The sequence below is a fragment of the Ipomoea triloba genome, chromosome 12, assembly GCF_003576645.1.
Source record: "Ipomoea triloba cultivar NCNSP0323 chromosome 12, ASM357664v1".
In the NCBI taxonomy this organism is placed as follows: domain Eukaryota; kingdom Viridiplantae; phylum Streptophyta; class Magnoliopsida; order Solanales; family Convolvulaceae; genus Ipomoea; species Ipomoea triloba.
In genome coordinates, this window is record NC_044927.1 from 6726569 (window position 1) to 6754295 (window position 27727).

Genomic DNA, 27727 nt, shown 5'->3' on the forward strand with positions numbered 1-27727 from the left:
TAATTAAGATCCCTACATATTGATGACGTTGAATTATCTAAAAGTTTTACTTTTTAAATGAAAGTTCTTTAATTTTATTAGCTATGTATGAGTTGGTCCATCATACCATAAGTTATTTTAGGGTACATGTAATATCAAATATTTAAAAAATTCAATACAATAAGAACTTGTTAAAATGGTGAATATTTAAAAGTAATTTTTGTAGATGAGTATAACATGACTTTATCAATTAGCCTATATTCCATGGAATCGCAATTCTCTTCAACCAAATGAAGGAATTTAGTTGCCTCTGGAATTAGGTGGGAAGGGAATTGTAATTCCCTTCAACTAAACGCCCCATTAAAAAATAAGTCTTGTGTTATATCGTCTTATGTGAGATATATAATTTTTTTAAAGTCAAAATGTAATACATTTCTGACATGTAATTCAGTTTATTAATGTTTTTTTTTTTATTACTATTGACTCCGTTACAATACATACTTTCAACTATCTACTGAAGCACAAAAGTCAACACCAACACCCCAATGGGATTCGAACTTGTGAGTCTGTAACCTCTCACTTGTGAGAGTCACAACTATGTTGTTTGACCACAAGGTCTTTGACATCTGTAAAACTAATTAATTTCTCAATAAATTAGATGCAAAATATTATATGGTAAAAGTTGTACTATAAAATATTTTCATGTATCTCTGTCCAAAATGTGTATATCCACAGACATACATATATAGAATAACAGTTTTAAATTGATAATGAATAACTAAATTATGCTTTAATTTATTTCAATTTCACAGCTAATACAATTATTAAGTTGCTACTTGCCACCACTCTGTCTCCATCCACCTCCCACCCTTATTTAGCCACCTTTGCTTTCATTGATTTCCAATTATCCATCCCTCATCCTGTCAGAAAACCAGTGGGTTACCCATCGTCACAACTTATGATTCTCTTTCTCTCATCTTGTGGTTTTTATTATTATTAGTTCGCTAATTTAATTTCTTCTTTTACAAGTAACAAACAATAATTAATATTACATTTTCATCTTGATCCGACCTAACAGTCTCACAAGAAAGTCACTTTTATATATATATATATATATATATATATATATATATATATATATATATATATATATATGTATATATATGGTCAAATCACATGAGAACCAAACTCTTTGTGCAAATGTGTGAACTGCACAACTCAGTAATAACAGTTGCACAATTAGATATTACCGATTGCACAAACAGATATTACCGGTTGCATAATCGTAAGTTCAATTTAATTATGAAATTGTTACTGTATTTTTTTGAAAAGTACTCTACAATACACTTTGATATATAGTCATTTTTCAAGTGTACAATCAGTAGTTACACAAACCAGCATTACAGGTTGCACAGGGTAATTTTCATGTTTTTTATGGGAAGAAAATTTATATATATATATATATATATATACACACACACGGTATCCCACATGAGGCTGCGCTGCTCCATGTATCTAGAGACTATCAATCTGATGTACCCACCAGCTCCAAACCACATGACAAGTGAGTGCTTTACGGAGTGTATTCTTATTTTAAATTTTGATTTGATTGATCAAATAATCCATCCCATCCAATTATATTCATCATCACCTTCCAACTCAACCATATCACTCACAAACACTTGCTTCAATTAATTCATCTGTCTTATATATGTATATATATAGCACTTCCCATGCCATCATCTCTTTCACTGCCTGGCTGCCTGTGTGCTGCTGCACTTGATGCATTGATATTGGCTACATGAACACATACATACTAAGCTAGTGCCTAGTGGTATATATACTTGCATTTCATCAATTATATTGTCTGAATTATATGTATAGCAGATCGATCGGATTGAATGGGTTGCGCATCGTCAGCATATGCGTTTGGAAGGAATAAGAAGACGAAGAAGACGATTCCTGAGGTCACAATCTTCACTCCCTCCATTCGGGTTCCCGTCTACTCTGATCTGTTTCCGGCTACCACTCTCATTCCCAAGGATCTTGCTCGCACAATCACTTCACTTCGGAATCAGATTGTTTTAGTTGCAGAGGACACCGGTAATTAATTAATATATGTTTCTAGGTAGCTATATATGCTGCACCGTACCTACAATTTAATTTAATTATATTATTCCATTCCTTGTTTGGTTTTTGACGATTTTAATAACCTAAGCTAAGCTCTGCCTTCAATTCTCAGAGGCATCTGCTATTACACAGTTGCAGCAAGCACTCCAACAATACGTGCCTCTTCTCCTTGGACTCGCCACAAAAGGTAAGCTTCTCGATCTATCTATCTATCTATCTATATATATATATATATATATACACTGGGATGTTAATTGAAACCTGATAGATATATGATCTTTAATTTGTTTTACTAATAGAGTATGGACTTGATGAAGTGGGGGAATTCAAGTGGAAAAACTTGGAAGATGGAAAAGAGGTATGTGCGTATAGTAATTAACAATTTATTCATTTAATTGCCATGGCTTCCTGCTGATTCATTGCAAGCAAACCCAACAAATTTAACAACCTAATAAAATAATTTATTGAATTTTAATTTATTATTTGATTCGAATAAGCCAAGAATGATTAGATATGATGTATGCTGTATGAGCGTGCAGGAAATGATGTGTGAAGCAAACTTGTGGTTTGAACTGCTCTCTGTCCTACACATGATGGCTATGCTAACATTGGTAGAGGCAAATTCGAAGCTCATTCCCAAAAACACTACTGATTCTTGTGGAAGGCAGCTTCTTACTACAGGCAAGCCATGCCTACCTAATCTCAAACTACATCACTCATCTTATTGTGTTTAATTATTAGAGTTAATACCAGCTGATCGAAGTCTTTGAACTATAGTGGCGGTCATAAACTTTCAATTTAACCACCCATATATGGTATGGTGGTTCTTCAACTTTCAAATTTTTAACCAACCTGCCCTTACTTAAACTAAAGGAAGATCGAATCACGGCTGATTAAATTTGAAAGTTGAAGGAGCATGCATAGGTGGTTAAATTAAAATTAAAGTTAGAGGTGCCACTACTATACTTGGAGGACTACTCCAGCAAGTATTAACTCTTAATTGTTATTCCAATATATATAATTCAAGTTGGTGAATTGATATGATGATGAGATAGATACAATTATATTGCTGCAGATTGCATGAGGGATGCTGTGGATTTGTTGGTGAAAGCAGCAGGATACTTGGACTTGTGTGTCAGAGATATTTCTCTACGTTTACATCCAGATATCAAGTAAGATCAATAGATGTCGTAAATCAATCTAGCTGTGGGTGGTTAGAATCATGATCGATCCCACCTCCAATCTCTGATAGATATTCGATCTAATTATATATGATCAGGGAGAGGTTGCCTGTGGATTTGCAGGAGCAAGTACTTGCAGCAATCTTGAATCAAGCATTAGCACAGGTAGTGGTGATCGATGATGATCAGATTTAACGTAACTTTGGCACATACTACCATTTAAAATCTAACGATGACATGTATGTACCTGCAGGGGACTGAAATCCAGTTCAGTTTGGCCCTTGAAACTCAAAATGCCACTCTATCAGTGAAGAGGAGGCTGGCATGTGAACAGCTAAGTTATTTTGGTCAGGTAGGTAGCTAGTATTTTTATGTATTATTATCATTTAGTTGTTAGCTGCATCCATGAAAACATACTATCCACCCGGCCTTTAATTTGGCTATACTGATTCATTAGGCTCATTGCTGCTTGTCGGAAGCTAACGACAGTAAAGGAGCAACACAGAAGCATTTGATGTTCATTAAATGGAAATATCTTGAAGCAAAGGTAGGTGGTGGTCTTCAATCAATTGCTAGCTTATGAACCTCAAATTAAGCTGTTCATTCGTTCGTTCATTATATTTTAAGATTGATATGATGGATGATATTGACGTGTTGGGATCGGAATTGAATTGGCAGGCAGCAGCTTACTACTACCACGGGCTGATAGTGGAGAAGGGCACAGAGGCATCCTCTTCCCATGTTAGTGCACTGTGTTGTTTCCTTGCTGCAGAAGAGCTCTTGGCAGAGAGCAAAAGGGCCTGTTTGAGCTTTTGCCTTGCCAATCCTGTCACCAGGTATATATGTACCTCATAACCTTTATTTATTCGTTTTTGGTTATGGTTAGACCAGGATGCGTCCTGAATGAGTCTGCCTTAAGTGTAGGAGACACCTTTAAACTCGTACCATACTGGTACTCAGTTTGTGCCATTCTTAAAATTTGAGATTCAAAATGCATGCAGGGCTCCTCCACCATGGGGTGCAATGAAGCACTTAAACAAAAAGATCCCTGAAACTGCATTAAAGAAGTCTCAGATGTACGGCTACCTTCTAGACCAGCAAGAAAAGTAAGTCCCTATACCTATGTAGATTATTAGTTACTAAGTAAGGCTGCATTCGGTAAAGCGGTTGGAGTATAGTGGCGTTTAATTTTGGTAATGTGTAGATTAGTTACTAAGTAATTAAAGGACTAAATTTTTGCCAAGGACGTTGTGGTCCAGTGGCATCAAATCCTTCTCTATAGGTTGATAAAGTAGTTATGAACAGATACTGCATTTTAATAGAGTTAGTAGTATTCAAAAAAAAATATTATTGGACCGCGAGGTACTTGACAATCTTGCTAAACTTGAATTATTTCAATCTCACCTCCCAAATGCACCCTAGCTAAAATCAGGATAAGTACAATTTTATATAAAATTGGATGAAATTAAACAGGACAGTACAGTTGCTGATGCCGGATCTTCCAGAGTTCCAGTTGTCACTAAAACCCGATGACTACGTATTGCCAGAAGTTGATTCAGCCTGGGATTCCAACAACTCGAATATTCCTATTCCTATTCCTATTCCTGCCCAAACCCTCAAGGACCACCTTAAAGATTGTGATGAAGATGTGGCACAACAGTCTGGGCTGTAACTTTACTTAACTAATGCGCTTAGCTTCTTAATTCATTCATTATGTCATTAATGTACTAAGTATTTATTAACAACTATCAGTATATTACATGTATGCTCAAGTTCTTTAAACAGTACAGTAGTTTCATACAACTCCTCGCTCTTGTTTAATTCACGATATGATGATCGCTTACTCAGTCAGACGGATAGTTATACCTTTTGTGTTGATAGTTTTAGGGAAGAAAAACAATTACTATTTACAGTCTATGATATTATTCCTTGCACGTAAAAGTTTTAGTTATTTACAAAAATACACTAGTGTTTTTCCATCTCTCATTGCTTTAAAGCTATTAAATTTTTTTAGATTGAAAACTCTGATTTGTTTCTAATTCTCTCCTACATGCTTATTCTTATTTGATATGAATCATATAGATCAGAGTTTAGATAAGAACACCTCTATTATAAAAAGTGTGAACACATACATATCTTCTATCTCAAGAAATCAAACGTTTAGATCTTCTATCTCCTTTCAAAAAAAAAAGATCTTCTATCTCAAGAAATCAAACGTTTAGATCTTACTATTACTAAACTCTCAAATATTTGTAATAATTATAAAATGAATCACGCTCTTAAAAATTCTCAATAATTATAAAATTGATACTGTGTTTTGTTTAATAAAATCCTCAACCGCTGATGAATCTTAGTGGACAATTTAAATCAGTCACCGAAATACCATGTTCTTATTTAATCGTGCCACTCTATATATACCCATTTTGGTTTTGCCGCCCCTATTACTAACGAGTGTTCATAATCCTGGTTTTGGATAAATCTATACTTACTAATAAAGCAGAATAAAGTTAATTTTAGGATTGTTAACTTGACTATTGATATTTTCAAATTTTTATCCTTGACTTTCAATTGAAGCATAAATAGTTTCATTGACTATTGACATTTACCAATTTTTATCATCAACTTTCAATTTGACCATAAATAGTCTATTGACTATTTATTTTGTTTCAAATTTAATTTGGCCCTCCAGTTAAATATCTATTTAGTAAACATTAAATTTAATGGTAATAATGTAAAAATTGTTAGGATAGTGTTTTCACACGCCTAAACACAATCATCAAGTGCTCTTCCTTTGTACTAAGTCTTAAGTTTGTTATACGAGAGTCAGATTCCTAACAAGTCATACTAAAGTTATTAAAGTACTTTTAAAATTGAAGAATATTGAAAATAAGAAGCTAAGAAGTGAAAAATAATGTTGTAAAAGTGGTTTTGATATAAGAAAGAGAATAAAATGTGAATTTACTATTTTACCCCTCAAATTTTATCTAGTTTTTAATTTTTCCGTTAGTTTTAATGGTCGGGGACCAAATGCGCCACTTCGTTCATAACTGAGGGACTAAACTCGGATACGGCCATAACTCAGGGACTGAGTCGGAACTTGGTTAAAGCTCAGGGACCAAAGATGCCATTTTCCCATTTATAAATACGGAAAAATCTAATATTATTTAGGTTAAATTAATAAATTATTAGAACATAGAATAATAACATAATAATTTTTCTTTTAATTTGGAAGCCTGCGGATCCCGCGGGTCCACATGAGACGGGCTAGTGTTACATAATTATAGCCTGTAGACTAATCCGCGAATAAAAAGCTCGTGGTAGAACTGACATAATGGAACGAGCGGACCTACATTGACATCCCTAATTAATTATGATGGAAAGTTAACCATTATAAAAGTAATTGTGGTACAATGAGACAAATTACTCCTAGTAAATCTGATAACAGTACAATTGTAATAATATTTTTATGGTGCCTACAACTTCTACCATTTTTTTTTTTTGAAAACAATTTGAACCTACAACTTCAACCATAAAACTATGGTACAACGTCTTTACTCCATACACGTTATTATATGTATGGCTCTACAGTGTTAGGACACAATAGACATTTCCTATATTTATATATATATATATATATATATATATATATATATATATATATATATATATAATCTAAAAAAAAAATTTCTCTCTCTTTTACTCTTGATATGACAAGCATAAACTATTTTTTTTATGTAAATTTTAATAAAAGTATCTACGTCAAACTTTTAGAATAAAACTACATATAATCTAACATTTTACTCTATTTTATACTCTCTACCTATATATCTCACACTTTGATTCATTAAAAAATAACTTTTATTACTTTCTTTTCTTCTTTCTCTAATAAAATCTTGTTCCAAAAGATTGAATTCCAACTCTAACGGGGTGTTTGGTTGGAATGAGGGAATTAGGGGGGGAAAGAATTGTAATTCGGTGGAATTGTAATTCAATGAATAATGTAGGAATTGAAATTACAGTGTTTGGTGGGAATAGGAGTACAGGAAATTGAAAGGTAAGAAACGACAGAATGACTAAAGTGCCCTTATGTCATAGTAGTAGTAGTAATAATAATAAATACAATAATAATAATAATAATAATAATAATAATTCTTTCAAAATAATAAGTATAATAAGAATAAGAATAATAATAATCCTTTCAATAATAATAATAATAATAATAATTTCAAAAAAAATTAAAAAAAAAAAAAGAAAAAAAAAAGACAAAAGGATTGAGAGGAGGGGCAAAATGGTCTTTACACCCATATAATTGCCCTTACTCTCCACCGAATTACAATTCATGGGGGGTAATTCACCATTTGGAGGGAATTGCAATTCCCTCCAACCAAACACTGTAATTGTTGAATTCATTGAATTGAAATTCAATGAATTACAACTCCAACCAAATTACACCCAACCAAACAACCCCTAAGGGCCTCACATGCTGGCTCTTGAGATAATGTAAATTAGGGTAACTAAATTGATGTCTCAACAAACAAGATCAAATGTGAGAAGCAAGATCTGTTCACTTTAGACATAATTCTTATACTATTACTTTCGAGTTCAATCTTATCTCTTGCTCCAAATACTATAGTGCCGACTTTTCTCTAATAAAATCAAAACGCCTGATGAGGGTTTTACTGGCTTATTTATCAGTTTACAAAATTTGAAGTTTATGATGGAATAGAGAATGAAGGTCTATCTGTATAGTATTTTCCAATAACCAATATAATAGTATGTACCGGATGGAAACCAAACGTTTATACGGTGTATTTGAGTTGTGCATGAATGTGGGGAAGGACGACAAAACAATGACGGCCTGCAGAGTGCAGAGAGAGATCAGAGAGAATGAAAGTGGAGAGAGGGACTGTTCTGTTCTCTCTCTCTCTCTCACTACAAACTACTTTGCAGCAGAGTCTGCAACTAAAAATGCTACTTCTGCACCCATTATAAATATCCGAATATTCTGGCAACTTAATCATTACATACACATACATATATATATGCCAGCCCATAATCATCGCACACTTATGGATATTTAACTTAATACTCCGTAGTATATTCATTAACCACTAATTTAACTTACACTTTCGTAAATCGATATCAGAATTAAAGCACTGACAAATCAGAAATAAAATAAAGTTGCTAACTTTGATCATATATATAATATAATCCGTTTTTCATCATCTACGTAGTATAACTAACTAGTTTGGATTCCATGCATTATATTCATTAATGGGTGCAGATCAGATTAGATCAGAGATGAAGGGATAGATCAATATTGTTGTCATCCATGTTCTGCGGCTCTAAAGATTTGAGCAAGCCGGGGTCACTGCTGGGACCCAGAACAAGGCCGTCGAGATCGCAAGGAGGAGGAGCGGCGGCGGCGGCGAAATAGTGGTCGCCCAGTGAGTGGAAGGCGGCGGCGGCGGTGGCGGTGGGGTGGAGGAGAAGCGGTGTTTGGAGCCAGTAATAGCTGCTGGCCGGGTTGGAGTAAGTAGGAACGGACGGCGGCGTTGAGGGGAAGGGATTAGAGGTGGAGGAGGCGGGGCCGGCGATGGTGGCGGCCGGGTACAAGCTACGACGGGTGGCGGCTCTTTCCCGCTTGTGGGCGTTCTGGTGGCCGCCCAGAGCTTGGGAAGTGTAGAACTTGCGGGAGCAGTAGAGGCAAGGGAACGTTCTAGAAGTTGAAGAAGAAGAAGACGAGGGTCGTCGAGGACTGGGTTGTGTGTCGCCGCCGTCAGCGTCGAAATGGTGGTGGACGCCGCCGAGTGCCGGAGGAGGCGGAGGCGAGTGATCATTGATGGAGATAGAAGGCGGCGGGGAAGATTGGATGCTCCAGAAGTCGTAAAGCATCCCAAGATTGTTTGGATCCTGATCCGCCATTGTTGTTGTAATAAGTTTATATAAATGTATTGAGTTTGAAAGCAAGAGAAAAAGACATTCAAGAGAGGAGAGTGGAGTTATGGATAATGAAACAGAGCTCAGCTGAGCTGCTTATATATATATATGTGTGTGAGAGAGATTTTTGTATGTATGTACAGCTCCGTAAATTTTTTATTTTATTTTTTAAAAGCACTAAATGCCAAAACGTACCCCCTCTTTCTCTGAGTCTGCCATCTCTGTCTCCAATTGAGGATAGGAGGAGGTGGAGTGGTGGAAGTTACCTACTTCAACACCATCTTTATATATTACCTACACCTGTCTCCTCCCCACTTCCTAAGCTTTGGATTCTTGTGTGTGCGCTATATATATATATTAATATACTCTCCTATAATATAATATAATATTTATACAACAAATTTCACCTTTTTACTTTTTAAATTTATAATCATTATATCCGAATTGTTATTTACTTGTAATATTTAGACTAAATTCCATCAAAGCTCCTTTGTCTTTGGTGGCAATTCCAATTTTAGTCCCAGACCTATCGTTTTTGTCATTTAACATCCCAGACTATTATTTTTTGGACACTTTTAGTCCTTTTCATGAATTTTCCAACTTTTAGTAAGGGTAATTTTGTCTCTTCATTTTTTTTTATTTAACAGGTTTTCAAACCGGTTCTTCTAATTATTAGATTCAATCCACAAATTCCTAACGTACTCAAAAAATCGAAAGGAGACCAAAAACATATGCAGCTTCAACCTGATTTAAAGATAGACATCAATTCAAGATAATGTTAGTATTTTCGCACAATAGAGGCATTAGCTTCTTGGTATATTCATGGTCTACATTATGGTCAATAATGGGGCGACAAATAATTCCTTTTATCGATTGCGAACTCTTTTAGGGATTTAGAGATTTGGAGCTACAGATTTAGGGAGACAAATTTCCCCTTTGCTCTCCTCTATAGTAGCATTGTACGGTCTCGTTCTTCGCCGGGTAAAGGAGGATGATGAAGCCTTGAACTGAAGCAGATGAAGTTGCGTACGCTAGGGATTTGTGGATTGAATTTAATAATTAGAAGAACCGGTCTACTTCACCTAACCTAATTAAACTGGTGAAAACTGGTTAAATAAAAAAAATATGAAGAGACAAAATTGCCCTTACTAAAAATAGGACAAATCATGAAAAGGACTAAAAGTGTCCAAAAAATAATAGTCTAGGATGTTAAATGGCAAAAACGATATTTTGGGACTAAAATTGGAATTGCCACCAAAGACAAGGGACCTTTGGTGGAATTAACTCTAACATTTAGTTATTTACTAGTATTTTCACCCGTGCAGTACACGTGCGAGTTGCACATGTGTTGCACGTAAGTTGCACATAATGAATTTTTATAATATTTTAAGAAGAGCAAATTACCAGAATGGTCCATCGACTATGTCGATTTCACCAAATTGGTCCTACTGATTTTGACTTGGCTAATAGCATCTTTCGACTATTAAAAGTTTGACCATTTTAGTTCTCCGGTGGCTTAGACGGCATACGTCCGGCGAGTGTAAGGCTAAGATGGTAAATTCACTATATTTCCCGCTTCTTCTATCATCGCAACGTATCGTTTAGTCAAAATCCCTAAAATGTCGTCAAACTAAACCCTGAAATTCGAAGGTGCGTTCGAAGCTGCAGGAAATCAGAAGTAAAAGAACTACAACTCTTCCTAAGCTTTGGATTCTTGTGTGTGTACATGCTATATTAATATACTCTCCTATAATCTAATATTTATACAACAAATTTTACCTTCTTACTTTTTAAATTTGTAATCATTATATCCTAAATTTTATTTACTTGTAATACTTATTAGTCATTCATTTAAAATTTGTTATTATGATCTTTTTCTTCTTCTTCTTCTTCTTTTTTCTTTTTCATCAGTGGTAAGAACAATTGTCCTGTCTTAAGTGATCTTCCGAGTCATTGTCCCACCAGCATCGGTCTGAAGAAAGTTGTCAATACCATTCGGAGAGTTTTCCAGGATCATACTACACTAATTAATAACAAAAAATAAAATTTGCTAAGTAAAATTTACTCATATTTATATTTAGGACTTCTTATGATTTTTTAAATAATTCATTTCTTCTTTCAATTTTCTTCCATAAAAAATAACATATCTTTTTTTTTTTCCTCTTTCTCTAAACCCAAAGTTACGATGCTCCTTAGAGTAAATGACTTGTACTATTTCGCCATAAGCAATCTTTGTTTTGCGTACCACTGTGAATGAGTCATCAAATTATAGTAACTTAATTGAATTGAGGGAAATTGATAGACAAAATTAGAATTTATGAAAAACTATATCCTAAAAAAAATTCTAAACACAAACTAACATCATCCAATAGAATGGGCAAAGAGAATAAAATTAAAAGAAAAATATTACCTGTAACAAATTATTCAATAAAAATGTAATTTGTCCATAGAGTTATTACATTGGTATTACTTGTGTGGTGATCTGAGTAAAATTGTTATACCAATAGTATATATTTAACATATTATGTGTCTGTAATTAACATATTATGTGTCTTTAATTTATTTATAAGCACATAAATTATTTATTATAGATATAAAATATGTCGACACACATAAATTGATCTGATGATTATTTTGGACTAGATAATTAATGCAAGGTAAACCTCCTTCATGCTATAATTTGCCGGTGAGTAGTACGTAGAATATTCCTTTTCCCTCACATAGACAGATCGAGACAGATAGACTTACCGTCGCAAGATCGAATGGCGAAGCTATTAGCTATACCACATGTCTTAAAAGAATGAGCATTATAATTACCTTTGAATCAGATCAAACTCCCCTCAGTTACGTTGGGGACATGGCTACCTACCTACCTTAGATGGTTGCGTCATCCTTCAATTCCATCGTCACCGTTCACGCAATCACGCAGCCCTGCATATATATTCATTTTTATACAAATATTAATTATATTTGTAACACTTTTGTAAGGATCTATGATACGGGTCGAGGCAGATTAATATGTGAATGTCATATTTATATGTTTAAATATAATACTAATTAGAAATAAAGTGTTTGCTAAATGTAATATTTTGAGAAAAAAATGTAATACTTTTACATTTTGATATAAATGCATTATATTTTCTATCAAAAGTAAATTTTTCATTCTTTTTTTAAAACAAAAATACATTTTTCCTAATAAGTAATATTGGCAAGTGTTTGTTACTTATAAAGGAAAATGTAATACTTTTGAGGGTAAATGTAATATTTTAAATCAGAGCAAATACCAATTTTGGTCCTATGACTATTAGCAAAATGACAATTTTGGTCCATATGTTTCATTTCTACCAATTTTGGTCCCACGACTATTGTTTAGTACCAATTTTGGTCCCACGACTACTGTTTTAGTGCCAAAATTCATCGCATCGGTCACCCATCCGTTTAAAATGTGCCGAAATCTAAAAATTTTGAAGGTATTTTCGTCCTTTTCAACTCAATATCCCAACTTGAGCATGAATAAAGAGATTTAAGCCCTAAGATCGATCACAATTCACAATTCTCCTCCTCAAATTAAGGTAAAATGAGGAGGAAAACTACGAATTTTGATCGATTTTAGGACTTAAAAATCCATTTATTCATACTCAAATTAAGATATTAAGTTAAAAATGATGAAAATACACTTAACAATTTTAGATTTTTTCACGTTTTAAACGGATGGGTGACCGGCGCGATAAATTTTGGCACTAAAACAATAGTCGTGGATGAAAATTGGTACTACAATAATAGTCGTGGGACCAAAATCGGTAGAAATGAAATATGTGGACCAAAATTGTCATTTTACTAATAGTCGTGGGACCAAAATTGGTATTTGCTCTTTTAAATCAAGATGTAAAAGTATTACATTTTTCCATATAAGTAATAAACACTTTATTCCTAGCTAATTAGTATTACATTTATGCATATAAGTATTATTTTTTTTATTTATCTTGACCCGACCTATCTTTCAATGAGAGGGTCTCATACAAATTTTTACCTAATTATATTATTCCATCCGTCCTATTTTACAAAGAATAATTATATTTTACAGTATTTTGTTTTGTTTGTTGTCTCAGTTTGCAAACAAAAATTAAAAATTAATATTAAAAAAAGAAAAAAAAAGTTGGAGTGATTGTCACCTAGTGATGATTTGAAACTAACACCCTTTGCGGCTTTGCATTGCTCACTAGGCACCTTACGTCCTTACATGAGTATTACATGCAGTTGGTCCTTTTCTATTTTATTTTAATTCCTTCTTTAGCAAAAAGGATAGTTCTTGCAATCTCTCTCTCCCCTTCCACTTCTATCTTCTTCTTTTTTTTTAAAAATAGCTGTTAGGTAATATCTGTTTGGTATAATTTTGTTTCTCAAAAAGCTAATTGAAAATACTGCTTTGAGTAGTCTTTTGAATTTTAACATTTTGGAGTTAAAAAAGCTTATTAACTAAACACTTATATTGATTTTTTAACCAAGTCAAACAACTAATAGTGGTCAAATAAGTCAAAATTGACTGATAGGCTGATTATTTACCAAACAGGGCCTTAGTGATAATAAGCATCTTAATTTATTCATTGATTTATGAAATGAAATTCAGACTATATATGCTCCACTCCATCTAATACAAACGTCCACTAGAATAACGACAAGAAATGTTAATTTGGATTTTATGTAATCGTTATTTTGTTAAATTTACACTATGTATTATTTTAAGAGCATGACCTAATTTGATTTAATTTAGTCAGTGCGTAAAAAATTGTCATTTATATTGTTTTTTTTTTCTTTACATGAGAGAAATTGTTGGGAATTTTTCACAATATTCTAAAATAAAATTTCACGAATACAGTAAATGGTTAATCTAAGACGTGTGATTCAAACTTTCCTTAAAATCGATTCGCTTCCTTTTGATGGTGCTAAAGTCATATCATTGAATTAGTACGTGAGTGAAAAATAGAGTTTTTAAGCTTAGCAAAAATATTTTGCCCAACACCACTATTTATAGGAGAAGTGAAATCATTAGCATTTATGGCATTCAAGCATTAGAATGGAGAAGTGGCCGAGAAACATTTTTGAAATTTTTTTTTAATAGTATGAAATAGTATAGAAAAACGTTCTCAAGCGATTTTTAAATGTAAAAATATTTTTGAAACAGGAAAACACTATACCGCCAAGAGTTTCTGTGTATAAGATTATTATTATTATTAAGTTGGTGAGTTGTTATCATTGATGCATATATTATCTTTTAATAACTAAATATGAACATAATTAATTAAGTGCCCATTTTAAAATTCAAAAAATAAGTCAACAAAAAATACTAATTATGTTGAAATGAAAAATGACTCATTTTAACAAAAAAAATATCCTTTGAGATTTTTACTTGAAAGAGATTTTCTTTTTCATAATTATCTCATACTTATTCTTCGTTGAGTGGTATCAAATGAGCGGTTGGCGCACCATTTATACGTTTGATTAGGCTATATCCCAAAACATTTAATTTTTTTTCTTTAGTTTCTTTAGTTTAGACTTATTACATATCAATAATCAATTAAAATATGAAAGGTAACACTTGTGTGAGACCATCTCACGTGTCTCAACTCTCAATTCAAGAGACGTGTCGGATCTTTGATTAATATGTCGGATCTTTAACTTCATTAATCAAAGATTCGACCCGTCTCACGAATTTAAACCCATGAGACGGTCTTACATTAATTTTTGCCAAATATAAATTGATTTAAGTTCATTAATTAAATATTCAACCCGTCTCACGAATTTAAACACATGAGACGGTCTTATATACATTACTTTTTGCCAAATATAAATTGAGTTAGACTAGACCAAACAATAAAAATCCAAGCCCAATCCAAAAAATAAATAAAACTAATTTTTATTCTTCAATTTCTTTAATTCAGTGTCATTACATTTATGAATTTCTAATTAAATACGAATCAAGTAAAACGGAACCAAACAATAAAACCTTGGTCTGGCCAACTCACATCCCGAAAACATAATAAACTTGTGTTCAATTTGATCTTTAGTTTAGAATTATTATTTTATCAAAATTTATTTAATATTTTTATATTATAAATAGTATTAATCTTTATAACTATTATAAAGTTTAATTTATAATTTTATTTTAATATAAATACTTATTATTATCATCATTAAAATAATTAATATTCTATAATGAATAACTTTGGAATAGAATTATATTCATGTTTTTTATTAAAAAAATGAATCAAACAAAAAAAAAATCGTCAGACCTTTAACTAAACACTAAAAAAATAGAAATGTTTTCCATAAAATGTTCATTTTTGAGATATTTCTGTATTTTCAAACCAAACTTAAATGATTAAATAAATATACACAAGTATAAGTATTAAGTAAACGACTAAAAATAATATTATTGTTTAAAAATAAAAAAATTAAAAATAAAAAAGCAAAATATTATTATTATTATTATGGGTATATTTATATGTTGAGAAATGATGAAAACTTCTGGGCTATCTGGTGAATGCATGATTTATGATTTCCCATCCATCAAGTACTGACGTACCCCAACCCCTGCATGGCTTTCCTTTAATGGCACCTATTACTGTACACTGCAACCCCTATCCCATTTCAGTTCCCCTAATCAGAATCCCACTGCAACCTCATTTCCATAGTAGGATAGGGCTCAAACATGAAACCTTCCGTTCCAAATGGTAACGGCCTTAACTCACCTTCAAAAAAACACTTTCCATATACATTTTATTCCCATGCTATGCTATCTTTAATTATGCATACAACAACTTCACATCTCGATCCATTGCCCATATCTCAATATACATCATATTAAGCAACAAGTGAGTGTGTGTCTATATATATATATATATATATATAGGGGATGGTTCACGTGCGAATGGTCTCTCAGGTGAAAAATTGGGTGAGATTTGAGTCGTTGATCTAGATTAGATTAACAGTTCAAAATGAAAGAAAATTAAACAATAAAAAAATGAGCTTATGACAATATGGATGCAAATGATCTTAAGTGTCTAGAACTGATACACCTTAAATGTTGAACTTATTATGCACCTTGATGCACCTTAAGTGTCAAAATGATGCATCTTAAGCATCAAAATGATGCACCTTAAGTATCAAACTGATGCACCTTAAACTTCGAAATTATGCACCTTAAACTTTAAATTTATGCACCTAAAGTATGAAAGTCGATATTAAAGAATCAAAGTTGTGCACCTTAAGAGTTAAATTCATGCACCTTAAGCTGGAAACTGATACACCTTAAACTTGAAATTTATGCACCTAGAGTTTGTAAGTTATGCACCTTAAGAGTTAAACTGATGCACATTGAATTAGAAAGTGATGCAAAACATACTCACCTTAAGCTATAAACTTACGCACCTTAAGCTTTAAACTTACGCCACCACATTTTTTTAAAACTTTCTTCATTCTAGACTGTTAATTTTGGCTAGATTAGTGGTTGAGATTTCACCATATTTTTTACCTTGAGAACTCCTTCGCATATATCTAGTGTGTGAACGCGCGCCCATCAGAAAATCGCCTACAACCTAATTCAACAACTCTAAACCCATGAGCTTTATCCAAAATGAAGGGATATGATTATATACCAAGTAACTTGGTATCCCAATCAATCAAATGTAACACTTCGTTGATTTTTCATAAAGCGAAAAAGATCAATTGAGTAAATGAATATTAAGGGTGTGTTTGGTTGACGGGTTTTGGTATAAGGTATGAGTATCAAAGTCATTGTTGTTGTTTACTTGACAGGTTTTTATAATACTACTATGAGTTTGTAATACCCCATTAATTGAAAAACTCATATTTCATTTCCCTTCCTCATTTCTTCCCCAACTATTAATAACATTCTCATTCCACCATATTACCAAACATGCAAAATACTTTCGCTAAAATCCATTACTCTTACCAAGTATTTGATACCCATAGCGATTCTGATTCCCATGTGCGAACCAAACACACCCTAACAATATTTTCTCTCCTCACTTAATAACGCATTCATTATACCGTGTTTATTATGTGTTTATGAACATGAATTATGTACATTATGAACATGAAATCTGTACATTATGAAGTCAAGTTTTGTGTATTGGGTCAAGGTCCACAGTGCACTGTAGACCCCGATCCACGATATAAATTGTCGAGTTTCTTATTCAAGGTTGACTTTAGTCCACAATACACATTGTGACTTTGGCGGTTGTTATGACATGGATCCGGGTCCACATTGCAAGGTGGACACAAGTCCATGTTCACAAATTCAGAACTCTATATTCAATAGTATAACACAATTTTTGAATCTATATAATAAAATTGTGAATATTGAGTAATGTAATTTTATATATTGAGATTTAAAATTGTGAATATAGAGTTCTAAAATTATGAACATATAGTTCTAAAATTGTGAACATAGAATTTTTAAATGGTGAACATGAACATGAATTGACCATGCAAGGTGGACCCCGTCCATAGCAGCCTGATTTTGGAGCTTGGGCTTGCATCTGTTATTCTGTTAATCTCTTTGTTGCAGAGTTTTTTGAATGAATAGGTAACTTAGATCAATCATTATTCCATGGACTATGGTCCACATTTGTGTGGATCATAAATAAAAAGTACATTAATTTTTAATATACTAAAATTATATTATTTGTATATGTAAAGTACATTATTTGAATATATATAGTAAAAAGTACATTATTTTTAAATTGTTATCAAATTTTAACCACTTATGATCTTTTCAGGAGGACCACGCTAGTTAAATTTTGAAAATTAAAAAAAAAAACATGGGTAATTATCTTGGACCATGAGTGATAACAATTTAAAAATAAAAAGACGATCAATTTAGTAATGTAACAAAACAAGAATAGTAGCTTTTTTTTTTTTTTGCCGTTAACATTTAACGGCTCCGGAAGGCATGGGAGTGGGAATCATCATTTATGAGAATTGAACCCGAGTTCTCCTGAAATTTCTCCCCACAAAAAAAGCTCACTTGTCACTTGAGCTACCACACTGGGTTAGAATAGTAGCTAATATGTCATTAACTCAAACTAACAAGTTAGATGTAAGGTAAGGTTGCCTAAAATTCGGTGCTTTCGAGAAGAGAAATTAAAGCTGACGCGGTTACAACTAATATAGAAAGAGTCGATAATATTGACCCATGCTATGATATGGCATGGCGTGGCATTGCATCGGCGAAGAATATCCAAAAGCATATTACTATACGAATTCATAGGAGGAATATTCTTCGCATAGATCCAATTTCATTTGGTTCCTCCTCCTTTCCAGGCGCATTGTTTAAATCTCCCCCAAACGCAACCTACCTTGTCTCATTCCCATTCCCATTCTCAATTCTATTCCTCAAATCTCATCACTCTGCAATTCTGCATTTTATTTATAATTATAAACCTCTGTGAGTTAGTTGTTGCAGAACAATCATGGCGCTCAAGGCGGTTCATGTCTCCGACGTTCCTAATGTCTCCTCGGCTCTCTATTCCTCCACCGCCTTCTCACAAAGTTCGTCTTTATACTCCGACGTCGTTTTGATGTGCAATATGTACTTGGCGATGAGTTTTTGTATTGATCGATCGATACATTTTTTGCTTTTTCTTCTCAGGCGTTGAAGTGGTCGGGAAAGTGGCGTACAAGCCGCCCAAGTTTCTCGTGGTCGGGCACAGAGGGAGCGGGATGAATGTTTTGCAGTCGTCGGATCGGAGATTGACGGTTGTCAAGGAGAACTCCATTGTTTCTTTCAATGCCGCCGCCAATTACCCCGTAGATTTCATAGAGTTTGATGTTCAGGTACTCAGATCATCATATCTTTCATGGTTCCACTTTTTCAGGCTTTTTGGTTCATTTTCAGTTATTTAATTTTGTGTTGTTGGTTGATTCTTCCCGGTAGTGATTCAATTGAAACCTCACCTCATAGTAGTGAGGTTCGGTTGAGATCTCCAGCTATAGTTAATATGCTTATAATTGTGTTGGGACGGATTTAAATGTCAGTTAAAACAAAAATCATAAAATTTGAAATTTATCCTTTTTTTTTGGCGGGATAGGACGGACTAGCCTGACAGACTATGCGGTTGTAAATATGATGGGCCCATATTGATTAAGTTCCTAATTTCGTCTTTTTCTGCCAGGACTATAAATTGTGTCTGTTTTTGTAGGTGACAAAAGATGGCTGCCCTGTCATTTTCCACGACGATTTCATCCTTACCCAGCAAAATGTATGTTTTTTCCCTTGTTTTTGTCCCCTAAATTGTAACATAATTATTAGAGATTGTGAGTAATAAACTTTGGGACTGAAGAAATTGGTTTTATTATAACTTCAGGGTGTTACATGTGAGAAGAGGGTAACAGATTTGAGCCTGGGAGAATTCCTGAGCTACGGCCCTCAAAAGGAAACCGACAAGACAGGAAAACCACTTCTTAGGAAAACCAAAGACGGCGATGTTTACACGTGGGCGGTCGAAACCGACGATGCGTTATGTACTCTCCAAGAAGCTTTCGAGGGAGTGAACTCTGCCCTGGGCTTCAACATCGAGCTCAAGTTCGACGACTACGTAGATTACCAGCAAGACCACCTCGTCCGTGTTCTTCGGGACGTGTTGGAAGTTGTGATTGCGCATGCCAAGGATCGGCCCATCATTTTCTCGTCTTTTCACCCTGACGCGGCTCTGCTTGTCAAGAAACTTCAGAGCGTTTATCCTGTCTTCTTCCTCACCAATGGGGGCACTGAGATCTATGATGATGTGAGGAGGAACTCCTTGGAGGCGGCTATGAAACTGTGTTTGGAAGGTGGCCTGGAAGGGATTGTTTCTGAGGTTAAAGGCATCTTTAGAAACCCGGCGGCTGTGAACAAGATCAAGGAGTCTGATCTCTCACTCCTCACATATGGCAAGCTCAAGTGAGTAGAACTATATGTCTATACTATACCCCTATAGTCCGAGGGCATAGCTCAGTGGCCAAAAGTTTTAAGTGTGAATGTAGTGTCCAATAATTGTTGGTCTTGCAGAAGGTGTTAGGCTCTAATTGAGTGCTCGGGGGTGTTTAGGTGTCCCTTTCGAGTATATTGTACCCAGTTTTCTTACTCGGGCTAAGCGGACAAAACAAATCACTCGGCTTAGTTAGGCTCAATTCGGCGGAGTTAGGTGTCCAATTTGGCGCCTAGTCAGACGGTTAGTCGGTCAGTCGACTAAAAACTGCTTAGGGCTGAAATTACCTCGTCTTCTGGGGCCTAGTGCCTAGTTGGTGCCTAGATGGCCGCCTAGGCTGATTTTTACAACAATGATAATTACTCAGGTTGGAATCCTCAACGTGGGAGGATTTCAGCTCGAGAAAAAAACAAAGCTACCCTGACCCTACCTCAGTGAAACATATCCGACAATTTATGTCATCTTGCAAGATTAAACCTCTACCATAGTTTATGTACGTTTTTTTGAATTCGTTGGTCTAATTGGAATGTGTTTGTTTCAGCAATGTGGTGGAAGTGGTGTATATGCAGCACATGATGGGCATTGATGGAGTGATTGTGGATTTTGTTGAGGAAATAGGAGAGGCTGTTTGGGAGATGTTGAAGCCATCCAAGGAGGAGGAAGAAGAAGAAGTATTCAAAGGGGATGCAGTTCAAAAACCCAAATTCTCAAAGAGGGAGTTGACATTTTTGCTTAAACTCATACCTGAATTGATTCAACAATAACATTAGCCCAGCGCCAAATGTTATGTTGTATATAAGATGTTTGAAGATCAGTCATTCACTACATGGAATGGAAGTATGTATGTATTAACGGTTAGGGAAGGAAGGGCATTCTCATCTGTTTCTGCTCTGTAATGGATGACGGTGTACTTTATAATTTATATACATGGTGGATGGGCACACAAAATGAATCAGTGCTCACTTTTTTATTTACTTATTTTTTAAAAGTACATTGGTTAATCTTATTTTAAAATGAAAAATCTCTATATATATAAAAGCAAAATGAAGTAGTTGAAAACTCCCGCCCAAATGAACAGTGCTATGGAAATAGATATACTCACGTGGAGAGAAGAAAAGTGGAACCTGAATTAGAGTAATAGGAAAAACCTGATTTAAAAATAATTAGTATATCTTGAAAGTAGAGTAGTGGTCTGCAAAGTTTATTTTATTTTTGTATCCATATGCACATAGCATGGCTGGTGGGAATATATATATGTAAAAGCAAAAGAGCACATGGCTGGTGGGAATATATGTAAGAGCACATAGTTGTTCTTCTTCATTTTAAGACAAACATGAATGGCATAAATGTATATATTAATAGGCTGGTGAGAATATATGTAAGGTCACATGGTTGTTCTTCTTCAGTGCAAGACAAACATGAATGGTATAAATGTATATTTTAATAATCCCATTGTTAACATTTATGCATGTCTGCACAATGTGGTTGAGGTACCTATATATATATATATTACATTCATAGGAATGTGTCTACAGATCTTCAAGCTTCAATTCACTTTCATAGCATATTGTACTATTGCATACACTCATGGCTCCGTCATACATTCTGGGTCGCAATATTGCTCCCATGAACACCACAAGTGCTATCAAACTGAGGTTGGTACGTACCTATGAAATTCCTGAAAGAAGAGGCGCAACAACCATTAAGTGCAAAGAATGTGTTTTTCATGATCAAGAGGTATGTGTGTTATGGTATACAAAGTAATTAATTTACAGTTTAATACCTTTTTTCACTATATAATGTATATCCATTAACAGGGGACTGTTCTGCATGCAACCATTCCGAGAGATTTGGTATAGAAATATTCTACTATGCTCAAGGTAGGTGACGTGTATTCAATAACAAATTTCTTGGTGATTAGTAACTTCTACACGTACAAGACAAGCCCACACAAACACATGTTGAAGTTCTACTACAAGACAGTTGTTACAGAGCTAAATGACCATGTTTTCCCAAGACATATGTTCCGACTGCAGCATTTGTCAACTTTGAAACAAAAAATGGATATCAATGAAAAAGAATTGATTGGTATGTTGTAAACATTGTTTTGTTTCCTTCACTTACCTATAAGTTCTATTGTTGTACAATTTTTTTTTATCTTTTATGTTTAGATGTAATTGGAATGGTGGTAGAGATACATTCCCCACAAGAGAAGGTCATTGCTGGGAAGCCTACCAGGCTGATTGATTTTCTACTAGAGGATACACAGTAAGATATTGATCTATTAATATCTTTCCATTTTATGCCTGACTAACTACTATTAAAAAAACTTAACTATTTATATGTAATGCTTAGGGGTACTCAAATGCAATGCACAGTTTGGGATGATCATGTTTCCAAACTAGAGCCATTTTACCAATCAACTCAACATGATCATGTTATAATTTTACTACAGTTTTGTAGAGTCAAGGTTGTCCAGAACAGTAAGAGCTCACATTCCTTGACACTCTTTAATTTCATTAATTTTACAGTGTTTGTGCAGCCTAACAATTTTGACTCTCAACAGCTGGTGATATTAAGATCTGCAGCAGCTACGATGTTACAAAAATTTATATAAACCATGATTTTCCAGAGTTTTAAGAATTTAGAGAGAGGTAGGGTATTTAACTCACTCTTAGCAAAGAATTTAGAGAGAGGTAGGGTATTTAACTCACTCTTAGCACACATTTCAGTTTTCTTATTTTCTATACTTTTGTGGTCATTTAGTTTTGATTTTGTATGTATTTCTATACTTTTGTGGTCATTTAGTTTTGATTTTGTATGTATAAACACTTATATGCAGTATTAACGGAGAGCAGACCCCAATGCGTAGCATTGTTTCTATGACAAGTATGAGCTATGGCAGTGCATTTGAAGACTTCTCTTCTGGACAAATGAATGTTTTGACCATTTCAGATATATATCAAAATAGAGAAGTAAGTTTATTTCTTTTATTTATTTTAATATTGAATAGAATTGTTATTAATATGCTAATTTTATTTTTGTAGTATGGTGATTTTTGGGTTGTTGCTAAAATCGTTGGCATTGAGAGTTCGGGTGATTGGTTTTATGTTTCTTGCAAAGCACATGGTTGTAATAAAAAGTTGATTCTACGTAATGATGGTCAAAAGTATGACTGTGATAAATGTAAGAGGACTTGGGAAGAGGGTATTCTCAGGTACAGGGTTAAGATTAGAGTTGTTGACCTCAATGGAAATGCACCATTCATACTATGGGACAGAGACTGTCAAGATTTATTAGGTATTTCAGCAACAGATCTAAGGAAGAGGACCTTGGAGGTAAATTATGTTCTTAAAAATTGATCTTACTACACATAATATCGAATCATTGAACTTACACAAATGTGTATCTGATTTGTAGGGATCCCTTACAGTCCCCAGTGAAATAGAATCCTTAGTGGGACTTGCAATGGTTTTTAGGATTGCTAGAAGAAAGGAACAATTTGATAACCTTCACAATGCCTTTGCGGTTATTAAGGTTATGAATGACCCTAAATTAGTATCAGTTTACTGTCGAGAGCTATTGGAGGCACCGGACAAGGACCTAACATCTGAACTGCATCCACAGGATGAAGAAATTTCTAGAGAGGTAACCTAGAAATGCTAATAGTTGAGTTGTTAGGGAACTAATGAACTCTAATTGTTTATCCTTATCTCTATGGGTTTACAGGATTTTGAGGATGAGGATGTTGCTGAGAGTCCAAGTTTACCAGCAAATCCCATGAAGAAAGTTGATGAAGGTGAATGTGGAGCTGTTAAGAGGTCTCTGCTTGATGAGTTCTCCTCTACCCAAAGTTCTAAGAAGACAATGAAGTCAATTGTGAAGATGGAAAAATAGGGCTGAATTTGTTTGGGCAAACTTTGTGGTTGGAAAACGTTATGTGCATGGTGACTGTATGCACTAATGCATATATGTCAACATTGTGTTTTGGATTCTTAAAGACAATTGTGTCTGGCGACACGTGTATTGGCTTTTGTTGTGCTATATTTTGACAATTATGTTTGGTGGCACAACTATTTTGAGACAATTGCCAGACTAATTTCTATATCTATCTTATTGTTTTTAATTGCCACCACAATTTCTATATCTATCTTATTGTTTTTTATTGCAGTTATAAACTAATAGATATCAATAATATATAGATTTGCATTGTAGCAAAATTGGTTTTTTTTTTTTTTTGCTTGCAGGTATCAATAAGCTATTATCAATAACAGTATGGGATGTACAAATTATTTCTTCAGAAAGACAAGTGAGATTCATATGCATAATGCATCAAAACAACACATGGATTTGTAAAGATACCAAAAGAAGACAAGGCCTATAGTTTAGAATTACTTTATGTAACCTTAGGGCCATATAGTAAGTGGAAGACGTGCAGATTGTATTACGTATTTATTTTAACAATGAGGGAATAAAAATAAATATTAATTACCATTATTTTTTATTACAAAAAATGAGCACATTGCAAATGGTGATGCATACTTAGTTACTTACGCATATGCAACATATTTATTTGCAAATAATAATTACCTGCATACTATATGTATCCAGTTTGAAACTCATTTTGTTAGTATGTTCTTATTATACTTTTTCTTTTGAAACAGCTAACAAAAAACAATTCATATTTGAATTTTTTAACTAAAATTAAATTATGTTCAGATGACGCCCGATGTGTAATTGCAACAAATAAAATAATATTCATCATTTCAATTCTTTACAACATGTTTGAATTTTTTTTTATTAATGTTTGACAAAAGAAACAAATTTTATGTTTGCAAATTAATCTGAAATAAAATCAATTTTTCAAACACCAGACAAAAGAATTTTCAGAATATTAAAAATTATATAGTCATTTTATTAACAGTATAAAATTTTACTGATTTAATTACGACCATAAAATTTAATAAGAATAGTAATAAAACAAAAATACAAGTTACCTGACTGCCATAGCGCTGACCAGCCATCCGGCGAGGCTGAGGTTAGGTGAGATGAGTAGCCGAGACCACGCTGACCAGTCGTCCGCCAGAGATTGTGAAGCAGCCGAGACAGGGAGAGGAGCGAGGGTGTTGACGACGGAGGACGGAGAAGTAGAAACCAAGAGGACTAAGAAGGGAGGGTAGGGGCGAAGGATGTGACAGCGTGACCGTTTAACCGGATTTTCCTCGATGGTGGATGCAGGAGGGCGGAGGATGATAGACACAGAGGATGGTGGAAAACTATGGAAGTTTGTAGTGGAGAGACAGTAACCTGATTCATATAATATTTAATAGGTTGGTATTTGGAAGTATCCTCATTTATATAATATAAATATTTTTAAGTAACCTCATTTATATAAAATATAAATATAGATTGCGCATTGGGGAAAAGAAAAAGAAAAAGAAAATTTGAAGATGAAGATAAGGGATAAAGGGATTCACAGAACTTGACAGTGTTGTTTGCAAGCAATTAAAATATATATTATCTATTAAAATATATATTATCTATGTTTAGTGGGGAAGGAATTTAAGAAAAAGGAAACTAAAGAAAGTGGACATGTAATATAGATAATATAGATACCATGCGCCATTACGCACAAAGCATGAAAAAAGAAGAAGCACGTGATTCTGTACAAAGCAAAAGTAGTGGTGATATCCACTATAGTTGGGCTGTTTTTTTTTTTTTTTTTTAATTTTATAAATTTCTTTTTTTTTTCCTTCTTCACTGACTAAGACAAACAGGTATGCTAAGTAATCTATTAATATTAATATTCCCTCATTGTTAAGTAAATGAAGGACAAACTTTAATTTCAGTGGAGAGTAGTATATAAATACTAAATGTTCTCTCATGTTTTTTGTGTACCAGATTGGCAAAACACTCATTAAGAGAATATGAAAAAGATTACAAATTCAACTACTATTGGTTCAAAGAGGAAGCATGATGAGCAAAACAATGGTAATGCATTTACTAACTTCTATTTCATACTTCTTACAATTGTAATAAATTTACGAAATCTAGATACATCAACCCTAGGTTACAAAATTCTGTTCAATACAATGAATAAACATTTCCACATAGTTTATTCTGTTCAATACAATGAATAAACATTTGCATTGTTCTAGATGTATAAATAAGAACCAATGAAGGCATAAAACAATAAAATATCTTATTAAGCAGATTAGCTATTCTTATGACAGATCCATACATACTTCACCTTGCATGATTGTTTATATTAATAGGCTGATTCATACTTAATCTTGGATATATTTAAGGATATAAGTACTTTTCAAAGAAGAATAGCTAAGATTAACAACCTGGGTGTTTCCAGAAAAATAGATTGAAGTAGGAGAAGAATTATTACTAAACTCAACTGCTGCATATCATCTCTGTTTCAAGCTGTAGTATCATAGAGTAAGCGCCTGAACGAAAATAGAAAAAGTAAAAATCTTGACGAAGCCTCCAAATACAGTCACATGGCAATATGGCATATTGGTGAGTGTTCTTCCATTAAGTTGTACACCCAATTTTTTGTTGCTTTTTTCTTATCATCCCGAGTCAAAGATATAAATGCATAAAACAAGAACTACCCAGTTTTTCGGCTGCTGCACAACATGTCTATCTCCCCATTCATCTTTTTAAATTCTCAAGGAGAAAGAACTCAACATAGCACATGGCTCCATAAAACAAATTATTATTTATTAAGATACCACATGCACATATTTGTATAAATAAAACGGAGTATGTATATATATATATATATATATATACACTTAAAAACACATAATTATTTAAATATATTGAATACATTGTAATCTACATTATATAATTCAATATACTTTGATTATTATTTTAATTGAATAAATTTTTAACTAAGTTCTATATAATTCAAGTATTATATGGATTGGTGTTAAGATATTCTTTTTAATTTCAACAAATTATATGAATTATTGGTTTTTTTCGTTTTTTGGGTCAGAAAATAAACAAATGACATGTAATGAAAATATTAGAATGTCATCCATTAATAATTTGTATGCAAAAACATGTATTTGGTATATTCTAAAATTTAGATTATACACCTTTAACCGTTCTTCTAAAAATGGCTGATTTTTTTCCATTTCTAATTAAAAGTGTTTCGCCTTCAAAAAAAAAAAATTAAAAGTGTTTCAAAAAAAAATACAAAAAAATAGTCAAAAGATACAAATGTGTACACGTGAACTCCACTCTTTTTCTGCTGTTACTCATCATTTGCGTCTCCCAATTCATCTTTTTTAGTTCTCAATGAGAAAGAATAAAACATGGCACATGGCTCCATTGTAATAAAATATTAAGGAGTATTATTACTATAATTACTAATTCGTATTATTAATATTATTATTATTATTATTATTATTATTATTATTATATTGTATTAAGTTACCTCATGCGCAATTGCGCATATTTGTATAAATTTTATATATATATATATATATA

The 27727-nt window shown here is 33.4% G+C and overlaps 3 protein-coding genes and 1 pseudogene across 3 annotated transcripts; 3 read left to right on the forward strand and 1 right to left on the reverse strand.

Moving 5' to 3' along the window:
- The first annotated feature begins 1492 nt into the window (after window positions 1-1492).
- On the forward strand, window positions 1493-5107 carry LOC116000264. Its single transcript, XM_031240311.1, has 12 exons — window positions 1493-1543; window positions 1864-2082; window positions 2222-2296; window positions 2409-2467; window positions 2649-2790; window positions 3185-3281; window positions 3389-3455; window positions 3544-3642; window positions 3748-3837; window positions 3969-4126; window positions 4292-4396; window positions 4764-5107. Exons 2-12 carry the CDS (start codon window positions 1881-1883, stop codon window positions 4960-4962), a joined length of 1293 nt encoding a protein of 430 aa, XP_031096171.1. The 5' UTR covers window positions 1493-1543; window positions 1864-1880; the 3' UTR covers window positions 4963-5107.
- A 3478-nt stretch (window positions 5108-8585) lies between these two features.
- LOC115998922 (zinc finger protein KNUCKLES) lies at window positions 8586-9216 on the reverse strand. Its single transcript, XM_031238591.1, has one exon. It carries the CDS (start codon window positions 9213-9215, stop codon window positions 8586-8588), a length of 630 nt encoding a protein of 209 aa, XP_031094451.1. The 5' UTR covers window position 9216.
- Window positions 9217-18608: 9392 nt separating this feature from the next.
- LOC116000480 (glycerophosphodiester phosphodiesterase GDPD1, chloroplastic-like) lies at window positions 18609-21191 on the forward strand. The gene is made up of 5 exons (XM_031240569.1): window positions 18609-18803; window positions 18904-19088; window positions 19454-19513; window positions 19619-20193; window positions 20763-21191. The coding sequence occupies exons 1-5, from the start codon at window positions 18725-18727 to the stop codon at window positions 20983-20985; spliced, it is 1122 nt and encodes a 373-aa protein (XP_031096429.1). The 5' UTR covers window positions 18609-18724; the 3' UTR covers window positions 20986-21191.
- Window positions 21192-21297: 106 nt separating this feature from the next.
- LOC116000479 lies at window positions 21298-24369 on the forward strand (annotated as a pseudogene).
- The last annotated feature ends 3358 nt before the right edge of the window (window positions 24370-27727 follow it).